At 46.9% G+C, this 17,416-nt stretch overlaps 1 protein-coding gene across 9 annotated transcripts in view; it reads right to left on the reverse strand.

Annotated features, from left to right (window-relative positions):
* Positions 1 to 17,416, reverse strand: part of VPS13D (vacuolar protein sorting 13 homolog D) — a 256,878-nt gene that overhangs the window by 154,142 nt on the left and 85,320 nt on the right. For 4 of the 9 annotated variants that reach the window (XM_046008734.1, XM_046008718.1, XM_046008785.1 and 1 more), the window contains 7 exons: positions 15,578 to 15,784; positions 13,860 to 13,949; positions 10,915 to 11,055; positions 8,726 to 8,848; positions 6,256 to 6,330; positions 2,032 to 2,137; positions 1,023 to 1,175 (listed from right to left, as the gene is read on the reverse strand). In XM_046008734.1, the coding sequence (XP_045864690.1) occupies positions 1,023 to 1,175; positions 2,032 to 2,137; positions 6,256 to 6,330; positions 8,726 to 8,848; positions 10,915 to 11,055; positions 13,860 to 13,949; positions 15,578 to 15,784 (895 nt within the window). The remainder of the gene's footprint in view (positions 1 to 1,022; positions 1,176 to 2,031; positions 2,138 to 6,255; positions 6,331 to 8,725; positions 8,849 to 10,914; positions 11,056 to 13,859; positions 13,950 to 15,577; positions 15,785 to 17,416) is intronic. The other 5 variants (XM_046008742.1, XM_046008725.1, XM_046008769.1 and 2 more) reach the window with 3 other exon arrangements.

Genomic DNA, 17,416 nt, shown 5'->3' on the forward strand with positions numbered 1-17,416 from the left:
GAAATTCTACCATCGCTTCCAGGTACATGTGCCCAGCACGGTGGTTTTCTAAACTCGATCTTTCCAAGTCCGGAACGCCAGCCCCAAGAGAATAATGGGCGCTGGTATGGGCCGTGCACGAGGAAGGACTGTTTCCCTCGGGAGCAGGTTTGCACACAAGGACTTCAAGTGCCATGAAAACCCAAGAGTGCAGAAGGCTGGAGCTGAGTGCTTCAGTTTCAGCTCAGCTTGACAATGGCTATGAGGCTCAAATGCTAAAATCTTAACCTAGTCACTGTCCACTGGATTCCTCTTAAACATGTTTGCAAATAAAAGGCCACTTTATGACCTCTCAGTAACGAGACAGAACCTTCTTTCATGTTTTTTGCAATCCTTTGGCTGGCTGTTCCAACGGTGTGCGGGCCGGCAGTCTCCCTCGTGAGTCAGTGTTATCCTCCTCAGAATCAAGAACTTCTGATCATTCCTGGCCCAGCTCCCTGAAGCCACCTGCCTGCTAAAAGCGTGATGTGGCACACACGTATCTTAAAAACCGAAATCAACGCGCTTTGATAACCTTTTAAGAAGAACGTGTCATGCCGGTTATGGGAGGAACAAGTCAGGAGGAGAAAAGGTACAGTCCAGGAAGTACAGGCGGGGCAGGGTAATAGTGCCACGTGGTGACAGACGGCAGTCACACTCGTGGCAAGCACAGGATAATGGAGAGTTGCTGAATCGCTGTGTTGTGCGTCTGGAACTAATGTAACAATGAACTTGAGTGTTGTCACCTGCCTATGCCTCAACCAAATTATCGGCAACACACAGGCCATCAACTCTCATGACAAACAGAGGGATAATTAATGGAAAGAAGTATATTTCCAAAATAGAGAAAGGAAACCCTGGTTTTTGAAATACCTTTTAAAAATGAAACATTAAAATCATTAATAAAGGCACATGAAAAGGCAAAACACTAGGGACAATCTTTTGTGACGCAGAGGTCTATACGGTATATTTTGGGGAGAGGAAAAGAATGAACCACACTTTACCTGTGTCTAAGCTTTCCTCTTGCTTCAAATTCAAAGGGAATCTCCTCCCCCGTGAGGACTTCCCGCCATTCACTGACATTGTGAGCGTCATCAAGAAATGTGCCATTGCCTTCTGGAACGAGCCCTGGACTCCCGCTGTGGGACAGCGCAGCCCTGGAAACAAATCAGACAATACCAGCACGACTGTCCTTCTCGCTTAACTCCATCCCACCCAGAGCTCGGGGCTGGGGGCAGAAACTCTCCTGGAACTCGATCCCCAGAGAGCCTAGCTACCAGGATGACCTAAAAGGTCAGGGACTGCCGTTATCTTTGTGACAATCGCAGTGTCGGTGAAGCTTTGGAAACAGCTGAAATCAATCACCGCTTTATCCTACCTAGGGATGGCAGGAGAGGGTGGCTTCGAATTGGCCAGTTCTGTTATTTACTTCACGCATCTCATTTCCTAAACTGGAAAGATCGGCATGCGTTTGGAGGGGAGAGCCAAGGTCTACACAGGCAGGAAGCTGGTAGAGAATATCCTCGGCCCAGGTAAATTCTCCTTTGTTCACCAAGCTCCACTCACTTCCATCTGGGGTGAACTGTTTGAGGTTTGGAAGATAATTCTCGGTGAGGGGAATGTGGGAGGTGTTTTTAAAGCCATCTTGGAAGAAAAATGCAGGGTGTCTGGTTTAATAACCGCATTCAGCTTCTTTTAAAAGGGGGTGGGGACCAAGGAGAAAAGGCGGGATGGCTTCTCCTTCCCACCTCTTACACGCATCCTTCGTTAACTTGACTTTCTCCTTAAACATAACGTGTACCAGGGTCGGGATCAGAATGTGCATATTTCAGACTCGGGACCTACTTCTCCAGCTATAGATTCTACCCCATCATCAATCTCAGCCAGATAGCAAGTTGTCGATTCCAATACAATCCTAAGGGCTTCCAGAAGGGGCCCACCTCGCGCTGCTGGGCTGGTGTTGAGGAGCTCTTGGTGGCAGAAACGGCTCAGGGGACACTCTGGGGGCCTTACCTGGTGGGCGTGGTGGTCAGGGTGGCAAACCACAGAGTGCAGCCTGTGTGGTTCCTCAGAGCAAAAGGGACAAACGGCTGCCGGCGCTTGGGGGTCTTCACCTCTGCTGCGGGCAAACAGAGGAAGGCTGTTAGCACAGGCCCCTGTCTGCGCAGCAGAGACCCTCCCCGGACCTGCATGTGGTGTCCCGTCTCTCATGCAAGGGGGATGACGGTGGCAGCCACAGACACAGAGCCACCATCAGTATGCGATGGGACACAAGGGATCTCCGTGTCCTCTGCTGCCTGCTATGTGGGGACGGTCCCCCCCCAACAACTGGCCGTGATGTGGGATGACTCCCAGTCCCCAATCCTCCCACAAGTCTTGGGGGGCTTAACTCAGGAAAAGGTACCAGGCCCTAACCAGGCTGGAATCGAGAGAAAACTGGATCCCCACAAGTCCCAAGGAATATATTCTCCATGAGTGACCCGAACTGTAGCAAGATACAGCGCACAGGGGCGCCTGGGTGGCTCAGTGGGTTAAGGCCTCTGCCTTCAGCTCAGGTCATGATCCCAGGGTCCTGGGATCAAGCCCCGTGTCGGGCTCTCTGCTCAGCTGGGAGCCTGCTTCCCCCCTCTCTCTCTGCCTGCCTCTCTGCCTACTTGTCATCTCTGTCTTTCAAATAAATAAATAAAATCTTAAAAAAAAAAATACAGCACACAGACTTATTCCAACTTTGTCCAAAATGCCTGCCCTTTAATAAAGATTCCCTTTCTACAAAAGCTACACTTGTCATACTATGCATCTTGTAACAAAATAAAAACATTCTCTTCTATTCTCTTAAACTAATAGTTATTTTCGCCCTCCCTGGAAGATCAGAAATACACTATCCCAAAAGTTTTTAAATGAAATCTTCAGCTCATTTTTTTCACATTGATACCATTACCGTCTGCGATGAGGCAGGCCATGGGGAGACTATAGAAGGAGCATAAAGTATGGTTTCTTTTCCCAAAACAGCTTCTGAGCAGGGAAACTGGAAAGAAACACTGATCAATCCAAAACTGTAAGTACCCAAATTCCAGAGACTCGACTATAAACTCTCTTAAGAAAAGAAAGAAGTGAGAATCCATGTGGCCAGAAATGGCTTTCCAGCACTCAGGCTGCCCTGAGATCCTTCTGCGGACACCACTGCCCTGCCGTGTGGTCTGACCTGGAGCGGCATGGGCATGCCGAGAGGAGAGCCAAGGGCCTGCGCCTCCTCTACCAGTCGGTGGGTCTGTGGGTCGTGGGTCATACTGAGACAAAGAGGGAGGAGGCGGCAGGAACCACAAAGGCAGCAGCCATGTGCTCACACCATGCGGGCTCTACCGACAGAACAGGCCGTGGCCCAGTCTTCGGCACATCCAGCTCTAAAGCACAAAGACGGCCTTAGAAAGACCAGGACCTACATGGTCTGCGGCTGCGGAAAATGACACCTTGAGGTGACCGCGGCTGCCCACTGAAAACACTAGAGCAAAATTAAATGCACCTTACAGGTCCACATGTTTCCTGCCAGCCAAACGAGAAGGTAAACTACAACAACGACCCTGCCTTCTCCCTCCGCTAGAATAAGGCCTGGGCCAGGACCATCAGTGTCACTAATTGCTACTGCCTTTTAAAAAGTAATCAATTTCTCTTCTTCCCCTTTGTGTCTCCTGAAGTTCTCAGAAGCTGGTACTATAAATGCTACAAAAACAAGCAATTTAAGCTAGGGCAGGTTCTGTTTTGGTAAGGACAGTGGCTCAAGGGAGTCTAAGACACACTAATCCGATAAAATAAACAAACAGTTTGCAGCGTGTCGCTCAGTTCTATGGGTAGTCTTTACAAACACCCTACATACTTCCGATGATAATCTCCTAGAATATCTCCTAGATCATCACCTAGAAGACATGCATTTCCCATGCCAATGGCCTCACTTAGTTCGCAAGGTTGGCTTTAAAAAAAAAAAAGTGACATCGAGTACAAAATTAAGGAGTCGCTGTGAGGCTGGTGACAGGAGCAGAGGGGGTAAAGGACTTCAGAGCTGTCTGCGGGGTCAACAGCACTTCCTGCGCCACCTTGAAAGGCACCTCCGTCTCCAGCCGCGCACGAGAGAGCTGCTTTGTTACAGCAGAGTAAAGGACCCAGGAGGCAAAGAAGCCAGATGTGCTTTCATACCCGCTGTGAGCCAGACTGGAAGTTTCCATTTGCAAATTAGATTAAAAAAGAGCAGGTAGCAAATGGCCCTGATCACACCGTCATACAGAAGAAAAGTGCTAGGAGTCTGTACAAAGACAGTCCCAAGCATGTCGCTCTGGAACGAAGCAGTCAGGGCAGGCACACTGCTCAGGTCCCCACGTTCCCTGTGTCGATTACACACAACAGCACAGACTTCAGCAGCCGGCCTCACTGAGAATAAACAACAAGGAATGCCCACAAAGCCCAACCCGACACCAGGGGACAGACCCGACATCTCCCGCCAGTAGGGTCCAAATCAACCGCATCCTTGTCTTTGGCACAGCACCAGCGAACAACGTTCGCAAGCCCATCCAAGGGAGCGGCAGTCCCTGGGGGCCCCAGAAAGTCTGCCCCTAGTGATCAGATCTCGTTCCGTCATAGGCCGAGAGGACCTAAGGTTCCTCACATCCAACCTGGGCTTCACGTGGCTGAGGAAATTTCTTGCCTGCTGGACTTGTCTCACAGAGCAATGTGGCCCTTATAAACAGGGTAGGTTTTCACACCATAGAAGCGTCCAGACTATCAGAAAGTACATGGTTTGTAAATCATAAGAAATAGATTCAAGGGGCGCCTGGGTGGCTCAGTGGGTTAAAGCCTCTGCCTTCAGCTCGGGTCATGATCCCAGGTCCTGGGTTCGAGTCCCGCATCAGGCTCTCTGCTCTAGCAGGGAGCCTGCTTCCCTCTCTCTCTGCCTACTTGTGATCTGTCTCTCTGTCAAATAAATAAATAAAATCTTAAAAAAAAAAAAAAAGAAATAGATTCAAGTCCCAGGCCCGCTACCAGCTGGTCATGTGCATGAAGGCAAATGACTTCATCTCCCTCACCAGCTAAGGCGCCCAGGCTGCTTAGCCTGAAAGATTAAATAACAGATGTAGAAAAGCTGAGCGTCTAAATTGGTTAATAAATGAAGATTCAATCACGGGCTTCCTTTGTGAGCCAACCCCCCCCTCCACACACACACACACACAGCCATCTCGGCAAAACCTCGCAGGGAAAACCCCTGTATGGCCCCCGTGCGTGAACACCCTGGTCTGAACTCCTCGTAGAGGATGCTCACACAGTCTTTTTTACAAAACATATCATGACCCTGGCAGGACCTGGTGTTGGCCAAGCATAGACATAAATCACACCGATTAAATCATACTCCTGCCAACAACTAAAGGAAAGAACATCGTGGGATTCCCATTCCTGGAAGCTTTTGGTGTTTCTGATCATATTTACTTATTAGTCAAATTCTTTTTTTTTTTTTTTAAAGATTTTATTTATTTATCAGAGAGAGAGTGAGAGTGAGCACAGGCAGACAGAGTGGCAGGCAGAGACAGAGAGAGAAGCAGGCTCCCCGCGGAGCACGGAGCCCGATGTGGGACTCGATCCCAGGACGCTGGGATCATGACCTGAGCCGAAGGCAGCTGCTTAACCAACTGAGCCACCCAGGCGTCCCACTTATTAGTCAAATTCTTAAGGGAAGTTAAAGGGTCAGAGACAGAAGTAAAGCATTTTATTTTCTATGTCTGAAGCACTTCAATTTATAGCTAAAGAAATCAAGGTCTGTGCCTGAGCACCCATTTCCTGGGAAATTTTTCCTTGGCTCGGTTCCTGATCACAACGGCCTCTACTCCATGGTGCCCCTGCTCTGCCCTCGGTGCCCACCAAGGAGCCTATCAACAAAGACATGCGGCGCTGCCTGATGGAGGGCGGCTTCGCTCCATTTGCTCGCTTTTCCAAATGAGACAGAAATCACCGCAGACACTGGGGATCTCTGCCCCAGACGCTGACGGGCTGATTCCATCCCCACCAAGGGGCAGGGCGGACGGAAGACGCGGCACATCGCCCGCTCCTGACAGAAGGAGCCCTCTGGTCCTCAGCTGGAAGTGCTCCCTGTGCTCCCACCCGGGGTATCCCATCCGGCTCCCGTTCACAGGAAATTGATGGACAAGGCAGTTCTTCAAATAGCAAAATAAAGCAAGCCCTCGCTTGGCTATACTGTACCTCTAGCATAGATCTGGTGCTCTAGGTTAGTCAGACTGGCTGTACTCCTAGTTCTAAGGTAGACAAGGGGGAGGCCTGGTAGACAGGAGAGACAAAGTTAGAGGGTCAGGATATATACAGTGAATAAGAAGACTCACTTCCAAAACATAAGCACAGAGAGAGTACATTACAAAAGTAGCAAGCGTCATGCAATTCCGGGATCGTTCCCTTCAGTAACTGCTGAGCCCTAAGGAAGTACTTGACAAAGGGAGCGAGACGTTTTTATGCTAGGCTTTTACTGTGGGGGATGTGGTACAGTAGCGTGCTCCTGTTTTTCTCCACAGGGGAAGGAAAACATCGTCCACATTCTCTTTAGTGGAATGACAAGTCTTTTGAGGCTTTTTCACTTAAGGCGTGTACGCTCTTAAATGGCATGGAAAAACTACCAAGACCGGGGCGCCACAGGCCGGGGCGGCCGTCGCTCCATTCCAATTTGGAAAGGCAGAGCCAGGAGAGTGCTAATCCCCCAAGGGTCCCGAAATTTCAAGGGAAAGGTCAATCTGCATTCCAAAACAGGCTCCATCAAGGCGTTACCTCATAGTATTACTTATATTATAAATTAAACATGGAAGTTTTTAGAACGTTTACAATTGGTATTTCCATCACGTGTCCTTTGAAGAGCAAACTAACAAACTCCACAAGGGGCCATGCCATCCAGGTCGACCTGCAGAATCTCGGCCCTTCCTGGACAGAGCCAACAATGATGTCAAAAATGAGGCCACTGTTTTCTTTCCCCTGCTAAAGGAACCGTGAGAAATCAGCAGCTCCCTTAGGCTGAATTTCATTTTAAGAATCTCTATTTCAAAGGCTCATTTTGAAGCTGATCTGAATGAAATGCACAAATTGGGGGGGGGGGGGGAACGTAACTAAATGTTCATGTGACAAGTGGATATAAAAGATGTGATTGGTTCAACAAGGTTCACGTCCACTGACTTCGAAGACCAACACCCCACAGCTAATTTACTGAACCCGTTAAAATATGATCCCACCTGCCACACGTGCTGCCACCCAGGAATGTCCAACAGGAAAAGAGGTTTGGAAATTCAAGTATATTCACTTATTGTCTAATTAAAAAGATTTACTTCTATAAGCCTAAGTAACCATAAAAATCTGTCAGTAAATAAAAATCCAGCTTTAATTTCACACTGGCATTGAACACAAATAAGGCAGCTTAGTAGCTACAAAGAAAAAAGAGAAAATGTTTTTTTAAAAAAGGTGGAGAGGTGAAGACAAAAGAAAATCCTTCATCGGAATCCTGAAGATTAGGCCATCCTCGTGTTTACACTGAGTCTGGATTTAAGATCCCCTTGCAGGAATAATAATTTCCAAAACCTACTCTCTAGGACACATTATATATTACAAAGATCATTCAGAGTCTTGTGGGTAGACAGTTCCATTCTTTCAACACACAAATTGGGAAGGTTAGCGGAGGAGCCAGAATTGAGGCTGGTGATATCTGAACAGCCCAGCTCCTAAGCAATGACCTTGAGACTCAAAAGCGACAACCTGGGAATACAGAGAGCGAACACAGCTGACACTTCCTTGTCCCTCCTTCCAGAAGTACATGGCAGAGAGAGCGTCTACTTCTATACCCTGAGGAGAGACGAACCAGTTCAAATACTTCACTAGAAACTAAGAAAATCCATCTTCCCGTGACATGTTTGCAGACCGGATGGAATATTTAAGCATTCATGAGCCATGTGAAGTCCAGCCAGGACTCCCCAAAGAAACCGCACTGAAAGAGTTGGGGCTGAGTTGCATCTGGAGGACAATGGCTTGTGGAACAACTGAGGACCACGCGGTTGGCCGCCACAATCCCCCAGCTCTAAGGAAATCAGAGCTCCATGGTGAGGCATTAAATAAGGAAAGAAAACATCGTTAACAGAGAACAAACGGACTGCTCACTCTTCAAAAGGCTGGGTATTCAACTCTTTTCTACTTTATGAACAATACGGAGCCCTCTTGTTTAACAATTTCTTCCATATGGGATCCTGTCTGCCCTCCCTTCAAGAATATATCCAAACTCTGTACCTCTAGATTTAGAAAACTGAAAAGATAGTTTTTAAAATCCAGTCAGAAAGTCCAAACCAACTGGAAAGTTTTGCCAAGTTAAACACACTGGCCAGTGGCTGATCTTGATGTGTTTCAGGTGTACCAGCTCATACGCAATGTTGCCAGAATTTAGAAAATTGTACGACGCCGATCTTTTCTCTCCCACAAAGGTGGAATTACAGCCCATATTAAAAGTTCAGTATTTTGTGCCAGAAAAATGTCTCCTGCGAAGATTAAAACAGAACTACAGAAGATAGTCAGAATTTCCTATAGGTTCATTCACAGAAAATGATGATTCTGTTCGGATTTCTCGAAGGAACATGGCTGTGTTGGTCGACAGTGACTTATTTACTCACACATTTGTAGAGAAAAATCTTACTTTGTCCAAAGCATGGAGGATCCACTGAAGAGCCCATCCAGTCTTCTGATGTGGTTGAATCCATTTCCTTGTCCTGTTTACAGTAATCTGCCATCCACGATTCCTTGGTACTTACATACTGGTCTAGAAAGAATTCCCCAAAGATATTAAGTACGGAAATAGAAAAGGTTGAGGGTTCAAGTCAAATTAATTTCTGTTTAGCAAAACAAGCTTTTGTTGATGTCTAACTGCGTCCTAGGCACTATGATGGGTTCTCAGAAAGTCTGTGCCCTGGAGAACTCATGCTCCACTGGAAGAAATCAATGTTAGCCAAACAACCATCACCATAAAACCATAATGTGGAAAGAGCTAAAACAAAGACATAAATGAAATGCTACAGGAGCACGGGACAGGGGAAGATTTATTCTGCTTTGGCAGAAGTGGGACAGTACATACCAAGATCCACAGGACTCTTAAGAGATGTGGGGACCTTTGGACGTTAAGAGATGTGGGGACCCCTACTAATGGGGTTAGGAGTGCGGGGACATTCCAGGCCAAGGGAACAGCATACATAAAGATCTCAAAGACGTGGAAGCACACAACACTTTAGGAAACACTGAATACTTTGCTGTGACTCTGGCCCAACATATTGGGGACATAGCAAAGCAGCCTAGAAGAGAGAATCAGCTTGAGAAGAGTATGCTATGCCATGCTAAGGGACAGGGTTTCAAGACAGAAAAGCCAGTGAGGAGGTTTTTTAAAAAAGGAAAAAAAAAAAAAACAATAAAAAACCACCAATCTCAGGAAGCTGAAATCTAGCTGACAATCTCCAGGAATGGTTTTACGGTTTTGAGAGGAGAAATACAAGGGGAAGAGCAAGTTAACCAAATAATTATGATATACCATCCCTGGATAAAGGCCTTTTCTACTTATTAAGATATTACATTTTTTAGAACAAAAACTATTGGCTTTTGGTTTTCAGTTCCAATAGTTGGCTATACGTAAGATTTATTTCAGTACGAAGAGGTCACAGTAATATTTCTGGGTTTCAGCACAGTATTAGCAATAAGGAATTGGAGGTGAAAAAAAGAAAACAACAACAGCTTTACCAGAGACAAGAATGCCTCTCGGAAGACATTTTGGTGTCTCATGCTCATGACAAGTATCAACAAAATTCTCTTGTTCAAAGTGAGTTCTTTACTGTAGCTTTCTAAAACGCTGCCCTCAACTTTATCTAAACTTCCAGATGAATACATGATATAGGAAATAATATAGGATCAAAATAATACAGTACAGAAGGATCATGAGATCCATTATCCAGGCAAATTTAATGAATGAAATCTGATCATGTAAGACAGTGGTTTTAAAATTTGGGGATCCATAAACTTACGGTCTCATTTCACTATTCAATCTCTTCATCATATTCTGACGTGGAATAAGCCAACGGATAGCCCAAGAGCCTTGACCGCACACTGAAGACAGACTAGATGTGCGGCAGTGTTATCACGGATGGCTGCAGTGGCACCAAAACCCAGGTCATGCAGATCACTAACTCAAACAGAGAGTGTGGCTTCTCATGGCAAAGGCAGGCAATACCTGATTGTATGTGACATCACTCTTCTCTTACATGACGTAAGTACAAGCATCGAGTGGTTCCGACTCACCGCATGGAATCATGGAACACACGTTTCATTGTTTTCAAAGAAATGGTCAGAACACGCACCGTTAGCTTGGCGACCCTTCAGCCCAGTGATTTTCAGAGTCAGGTCAACATGATAACTTGATGGGACACAGTACAGGCAACTTATCCTACTATAAAGACCAGGTCAAAACTGTACCTTCTAAGAATTATTCTGTGTGTGCGTAGCCTGAAAGAAGTCAATCTAAACTCACTCCTAGGACATTTAAGAAAAACCTGTGACCAAGCATCGTCAGGGAGAGAGTTCATCCTGCCCAGATAGAGTGTTCTGCTTCCCAAAGTCTGAGCTCTTGCTTGATCACTGAAAGCATTAATATGGGACACCAGCTCTGGAGCAATGGGTTGGAAAGAACCATGAGGCCATGTTAGGGTGTATCAGGAAAGCAGCCACAGTGAGTAAGTGATGTCCAGTGTGGGCCTAGGTATTTCCCAACCCAGGATTGACAGTCTACTGGACAAGTGACTTATGTACAGAAAGGTACCGATCTTCTAGGGACAACTTCCTCCTCACCAATTAGCACAGAGGTGATGTTGATATCCAAACGGGGTTTGGCCTTGGCTTCCAGCTTCAGTCGAGGAGGATGGAGACGACTAGCTGCCTGTTGTTGCCAAGATACGGAGCATGGCCATGGCTCAATAAATGGCTCCCAGCCTAAAAGAACACAGGAAATAAGACATCTGTTCAGCAGATAGCGGAGAGCTTACCGGGGAACGCTGTTCACAAACGCTCAGCAAGGACAAACTGTAGCTTAACAGCTTTCTATTTCCAATGTGCTTTCGCAGTGAAAGCACCATCTTCAGCGACACGTCACCCTACCGACGTCTGTGCTATCTGGAGCACGTGAGTGGAAGGACACGTACGGGCCCCACACGCTCTTCCAGAGGTGGGAGGGAGAAGGGCACAGAGGATACGCGCCCTCTTTCTTAAAGAGCAGGCACGACCTGCTTTTGATCCACTCAAGATGGAGAAAGGAGTCTCGGTCTCAGGACAGAAAAGTACTGTCGGCCGCTGAAGTAACCCTTAAACTGGATTCTCCCCCTTCGATCAAGAATCCGTTGGATGGATAAGTAAGTACAGCATAACTGGATACTCATTAACGTAAGCTTTTCAAACTTCTCATCTTAAAATGTCATTAGTACAAAAGGTATGAAAACACCTATGTACGGTTTAAAGAACAAAATTACCATAAGCCCCATGTAGCCGCTCTTCAGCTTAAGAAATCCAAAACTATACGCCCCTTGGAAGGCTCCGAGTGCCGCGGTCCGGTGTCAGCCCCCTTCCCACCGGCCCCTCCCACCTGACCCCAAGTAAACAGCAGCTTGCAGCTTTCATCACTTCCTTGCTCTCCTTCAGTTTCACCACACACGCATGCATTTCTTCAGAACACACTGGCGAGTTCGTCCTACTGGGGATCTTTCCGTAAATAGAATCCGGCCATACGTGTTCTCCTGCAAGTTTCTATTTCTGCCCAACAGCGTGCCTCGCTGCTTCACTCGCGACCCTGCTGCGTAGCTGCGGCACAGTTACTTTCCCCAGTGAACCGTATTCCCCGTATGGATACACCGCAATCTACGTATTCGTTCTACTGCTGTGAAACATTCCCTCGAGGCCGCACTTTATAGCCATGAGGAGGAACACCACCACGAGCAGTCTCCTGCTTGTCTCCGAGCACGCATGGGCCAGACAGCCTCTGGGGTACAGACCTAGAAGACGTGTAAGGCTCATACTCAACCCTGCTACATGTCAGAGTGTTTTCCAAAGTGGTTGCACTAATTTATCACTCTAATGGAGAGAAGTTAGAGTTCTGTGGCTCACAGCGGCATCACACTTAATTTTTGTCAGGCTGCTGGAAGAGAAAAATGGTACCTCTCTGTGGTTTTAAAGACTCAACTTTTTAGGGCACCTGGGTGGCTCAGTTGGTTAAGCGTCTGCCTGCGGCTCAGCTTACGATCCGGGGGTCCTGGGATTGAGCCCTGCATCAGGCTACTGCTTTAGCTGGGAGCCTGCTTCTCCCTCTCCCTGTGCTACTCCCCTGCTTATACTCTCTCTCGCTCTCTCGCAGAAATAAATAAAATCTTTAAAAAAAAAAAAAGACTCAACTTTTCAGGACAGTTGTTCTTTTTTTTTAAGATTTTATTTATTTACCTGTCAGAGAGACAGAAAGAGCGAGCACAAGCAGGGGGAGCGGCAGGCAGAGGGAAAAGCAGGCTCCTCGCTGAGCAGGGAGCCGGACGGATGTGGGACTTGATCCCAACACCCTGGGACCATGACCTGAGCTGAAGGCAGACGCTTAACCAGCTGAGCCACCCAGGCGTCCCAAGACAGCTCATTTTTAACAGTTTTCGAACTATATTCCATCAGTCACAGATCAGGTGATTGGTCAAGAGGAATCCAATCCAATATATAGCCTCGAATTGGTACATTCGTCTCCTCGCACCATTCGGCACTTAGTGACCTGACTGTCCACGTAACTGTAAAAGTAAGCAAGATCTGCTCTAGGAAAATATGTGAATCTCAGAAAAATGGCTTCCATATGCCCCATGAGAGTCTCTCTCAACTAGTAAGACGCGGGTCAATATTCTAAAGTTAAACTTGCTGAACAGCTGGGAAATCAGAGTGCTAGCACTCTCAGAAAGTGAATCCAGAACAAGGAGAGAAAAACACTAACTAACGTACAAAAGGAATTGCGGCACGTGCTCTAGAACCATCTGCAGCAGCAGCACAATTAAGGATGCTTCACTCTCCGACGAAATCAGAGGGAGCTGTCACTCTGAGGCCGAAGCCCTGGGCTGTGCAGCTCTACTCTGCCCACACCTACTAAGCACTCCCTTACCGCAGAGAACTTCACACTCAAACTGCTCAGCCCTGGTTTCCCCCGCTTCCTAAATGTCCGTGTATATGGGCCCTTACCTTGATCCTCCCAGGAGAAGGAAAAAAAAACCTGAAAACGCTCTGCAGTGTTACCTAGGTTCTGTGTCTCCAGAAGGATCGCCTGCTCTGATCAGCTGTTTTGCATGAGGGAGTAGGGTGAGGCAGATTATCACGATCGCGGACTCAGGATGCCTCTAGTGGAAAAGGTCCAGCAAGGAGGAAGGATGCTTGAAGTGTAAAATGCTGACGGGAAGAAATCTCCCTTGAAATCTAGCTTCCGTCAGGGCCAGACAAATGATCCTTCACTCCTGAGCCATTCCCTGTTCTAGAATGAGCCAAACTCCAGCCTCAAAGAGAATTAACTAGAAAAACTTCTTTGTGTATAACTCAGTTGCAATGTATCAGATATGTCAGAAAAAAGAAAAAATCTCGATCTTCGGTGCCTAGATAGTCGCCCGGTGTTTCACTTTTCCCTGCTCGGCCCCGCCCCCTTTCCCTCAGGCACAATTTAGGTAGAACTAGGCTCAGGCACATACTGAAGTGTGGGTTTTAAGCCCCACGATCACACATGCGCAGGGACTGACCTGACAGGGCCCGGTTGTAATAATCTCCGGAGAGGGTGAAGTGGGCGTAGCCTTCGGGGCTAGCTCGTGCCTGCTGCAGGAAGGTCACACCTGCAAAGAAAGCACACCTTACAGCAGCGGTAGGGCAAGAGCAACCAGGGCGAACTTTCTCAGACGAAGTTTCAGTGAAGAGATGGATGGACGTTAAACATAGCTGATACCGATGACCTCACAGGAAAGTGCGCGGAATCTTGATATTTTGTTCACCATGGGCTCCCTGCATGAATTCTGATTTTTTGTTTTAAAGATTTTATTTATTTATCTGACAGAGATCGCAAGTAGGCAGAGAGGCAGGCAGAGAGAGAGGAGGAAGCAGAGACTCTGATGCGGGGCTCGACCCCAGGACCCTGGGATCATGACCTGAGCCGAAAGCAGAGGCTTAACCCACTGCCCAGGTGCCCGTGATTTTTTTTTTTTTTTTTTGGACACTGTGTTAAAATGTTATTTGTCAGGGTGCCTGGGTGGCTCAGTCCTTAAGTGTCTGCCTTCGGCTCAGGTCATGCTCCCAGGGTCCTGACATCGAGCACTGCATCGGACTCCCTGCTCGGGGGAAACCTGCTTCCCCCTCTCCCACTCCCCCTGCTTGTAGTCTCTCTCTCGCTGTCTCTCTATCAAATAAATAAGATCTTTTTAAAAAAAAATGTTATTTGTCCTAATTCCTGAGTTTCTGACACCCTTGCAATGTCGTGCCTGAGGCAAAGGCCTCCTCCGCCTCCTTCCTGTCCCAGCCCAGCCCCAGCACCCAGGTGTCTCTGTGTATCTCAAGTCTGCAGGAACATAAAAAACCTACTTCGTCCTGAGTACCTAAAAATCAGAAGGCAGACTGGTAAGAGCAGTTATATCCTGACAAAGATTAGCTCAAAATTTTAAGATTACTGTAGAAAAATAAGAATAATTATTCCCTGCAGAAAAGATACTCCGTCAAAATCCCAGCTGTTACTCTCAATCACGTGGCCCTTATAGAGCCTTGGAGCACAGGGAAAAGGAAGCCTCTCCCCTGTACAAAGGGTCCAACTCAATCCCCAGGATGGAATTTTCCTCAAAGGAAAAAGACGCTGGCAAGGTCAAAACAGCAGAAAATTGAAAGTAAACCCAGTGGTGAGGTTTTCATGGACTCTCCACCGAAGCCCCATCGAACACTGCCTATGATGACACCATCGAGGAGGAGGTCCTCGTCCCCTCGTCCCCTGCTGCTACTGAAGGACAGCTCTCAGTGCCCTATGGGGGACACTGTGAGGTGAATGTTCTAGTAAGACTCCGCGTGCTGTCTTTTCAAACATACACAGGGCAGAGCATTTTCTGAGCTTATCTCTTAAGTGCCTCCAGTAACAGGGCTCACTGCAGGCTTTACATACATAAAAAGATAAACAAAATGGAGACATCAGGAATTATTTAGCTAGAGCTGTTAATAGAACAGAAATTTCATCAATGACAATGTCTATTATTCCCAAACTAGAGGCTGAAGGCCACATATGGCAAATAAATACACATCTCTTTAAAATACAAATAATGAAAAACAGATGTAAAACCATTATCTGAATTTCACCCATACTGTTAAGCAGGGAGCATGAATCTCTCTCTCTCTCTCACACACACACACACACACACGGCAGGCCCCAAATAACTCGGCAATCACGGCAAATCTTCAAGACGAGCCTGAACGTCGGGAAAATACTCACGGGAAAAGGTGAGCTCAGCCAGAGGGACGTCACAGTCCATGCAGTCGTCGATGAAGCAGATGCACACGCTCTCGGCTTTCACCTCCACCCCGGAGATCAGCCGCGCCGCCACGGGCCCCTGGCTGTCGCGGCTGCTCGAAGCCAGGGAGAGAGACTTCAGAGGTTCGGCATTCTTAAACAACCAACTTGCCGCCTTTTTCAGCTGGCCTTCAAGAAAATGTAAAGGCCATCAGTTCAGCCAGCTTGCACAGCTACTCAAGCAGCTCATTGAGGAAACGTTTTAAGGGACCTACTGGACAGCCCAAGAGAATCCCGCCCCCCAGATGGACCTACTCTCAGACTTAGAAAAGAAGAAAAAAAACTAGCATAGGAATTCTGTCTCTAGGCAAATAGAACGCAGCCCCTTTGCACACCTTCCACTCAAGTTCACCACCCTTCGTGATCTGGTTCAAAATGCCTCCAGGAGCCATCCCTCCTCTACTATGACATCTATCGGAGGAGAAGAGAGGAGAGGAAAAGACAGGACCCAAATTCTAGATGTCACTCAGTAGGGAAGTATGTAATCTTCACTGCGTAGTTCTGCCTGTGCTGAGGTGCTATTTTGTGACTGTTCTCAAATGTGTTACTCTGTACATACTTTGTCTTCTCCACCAATCAGGAATTCCTTGAGAACAAAGAGCAATGAGAAGGGCACGTGTGTAATATCACTGTTAAAATACCAGCCACTCGCATCCCCAGCACTGCCAGATCGCTCAAGCTATAAAGGCAAGGAAATCAATGTAACCCCGTATCCAAAAATTACTAGAAGCCAATACACGGCACAGGGGTAACTGGTTAAGGGCACGTGCCCTAGAAGGTGGCCTGGCTTCTGATTCCAGCACCTAGAAGATGCTGGATCTTGGGCAAGTTACTTGGTGTCTGTGCCCAATAGCACGCACTCGCAGGGCTGCCACGAGGAGGAAACAGACAAGTAAACTTCTCCTCTGAGCAGAGCCTGGCACATATCAAAGGCTCTACTGATATTAGTTGCTGTTATCGTTTTTGTGATGGAAGGAATGACACCTTAGCTACTAAAGAAATAAAAATTAATAAAAATCGAAAACGCTCTTAGAAATTAAAAAGAAATGTTGTGTTAAAGGAGAAAAATAGAAAATGTAAACACTTGGGGGTATTAAGTTAATTAAACTAACGAACAGGACGTCTAGGTGAAAACAAAGCTAAGGAATGCCAGATAACTAGATCCGCCTTCATTTTTTTTTCAGAAGGAAAAAAGTTATAGTTAATGTGAACAACTGTGCTGTGAGACCAGCATTTTCACACCGAATTGGCTGGAGTTCGGCCTGGTACAACGCTTTAGAAAAAGATTTGTCAAATGGAATAAAAAGTCTGAAAAACATAGTTATACCCTTGGATCCAGTATTTATTCTACAAGGTCTCTCTATAAGGAAGTACTAAAAGATACAGACAGAAGTTCATACCACAAAAATATTTATTACAGAACTGTGTACAATATTTAAAGAATGAAAAACAAAGAAGAGTTAAGTTAAAATGTATCATTAGGTGAGCCTGGTGGTGGGTATCAAGGAGGGCACGTATGGCATGGAGCACTAGGTATGGTGCATACACAATGAATCTTGGAACACCAAAAAACTTAAATTTAATTTAAAAATAAAAATAAAAATAAAATATATCGGGGCGCCTGGGTGGCTCAGTGGGTTAAAGCCTCTGCCTTCGGCTCCAGTCATGATCCCAGGGTCCTGGGATCGAGCCCCACATCGGGCTCTCTGCTCTGCGGGGAGCCTGCTTCCCTCTCTCTCTCTCTGCCTGCCTCTCTGCCTA

Source organism: Meles meles, chromosome 1, assembly GCF_922984935.1.
Source record: "Meles meles chromosome 1, mMelMel3.1 paternal haplotype, whole genome shotgun sequence".
NCBI classification, from domain to species: domain Eukaryota; kingdom Metazoa; phylum Chordata; class Mammalia; order Carnivora; family Mustelidae; genus Meles; species Meles meles.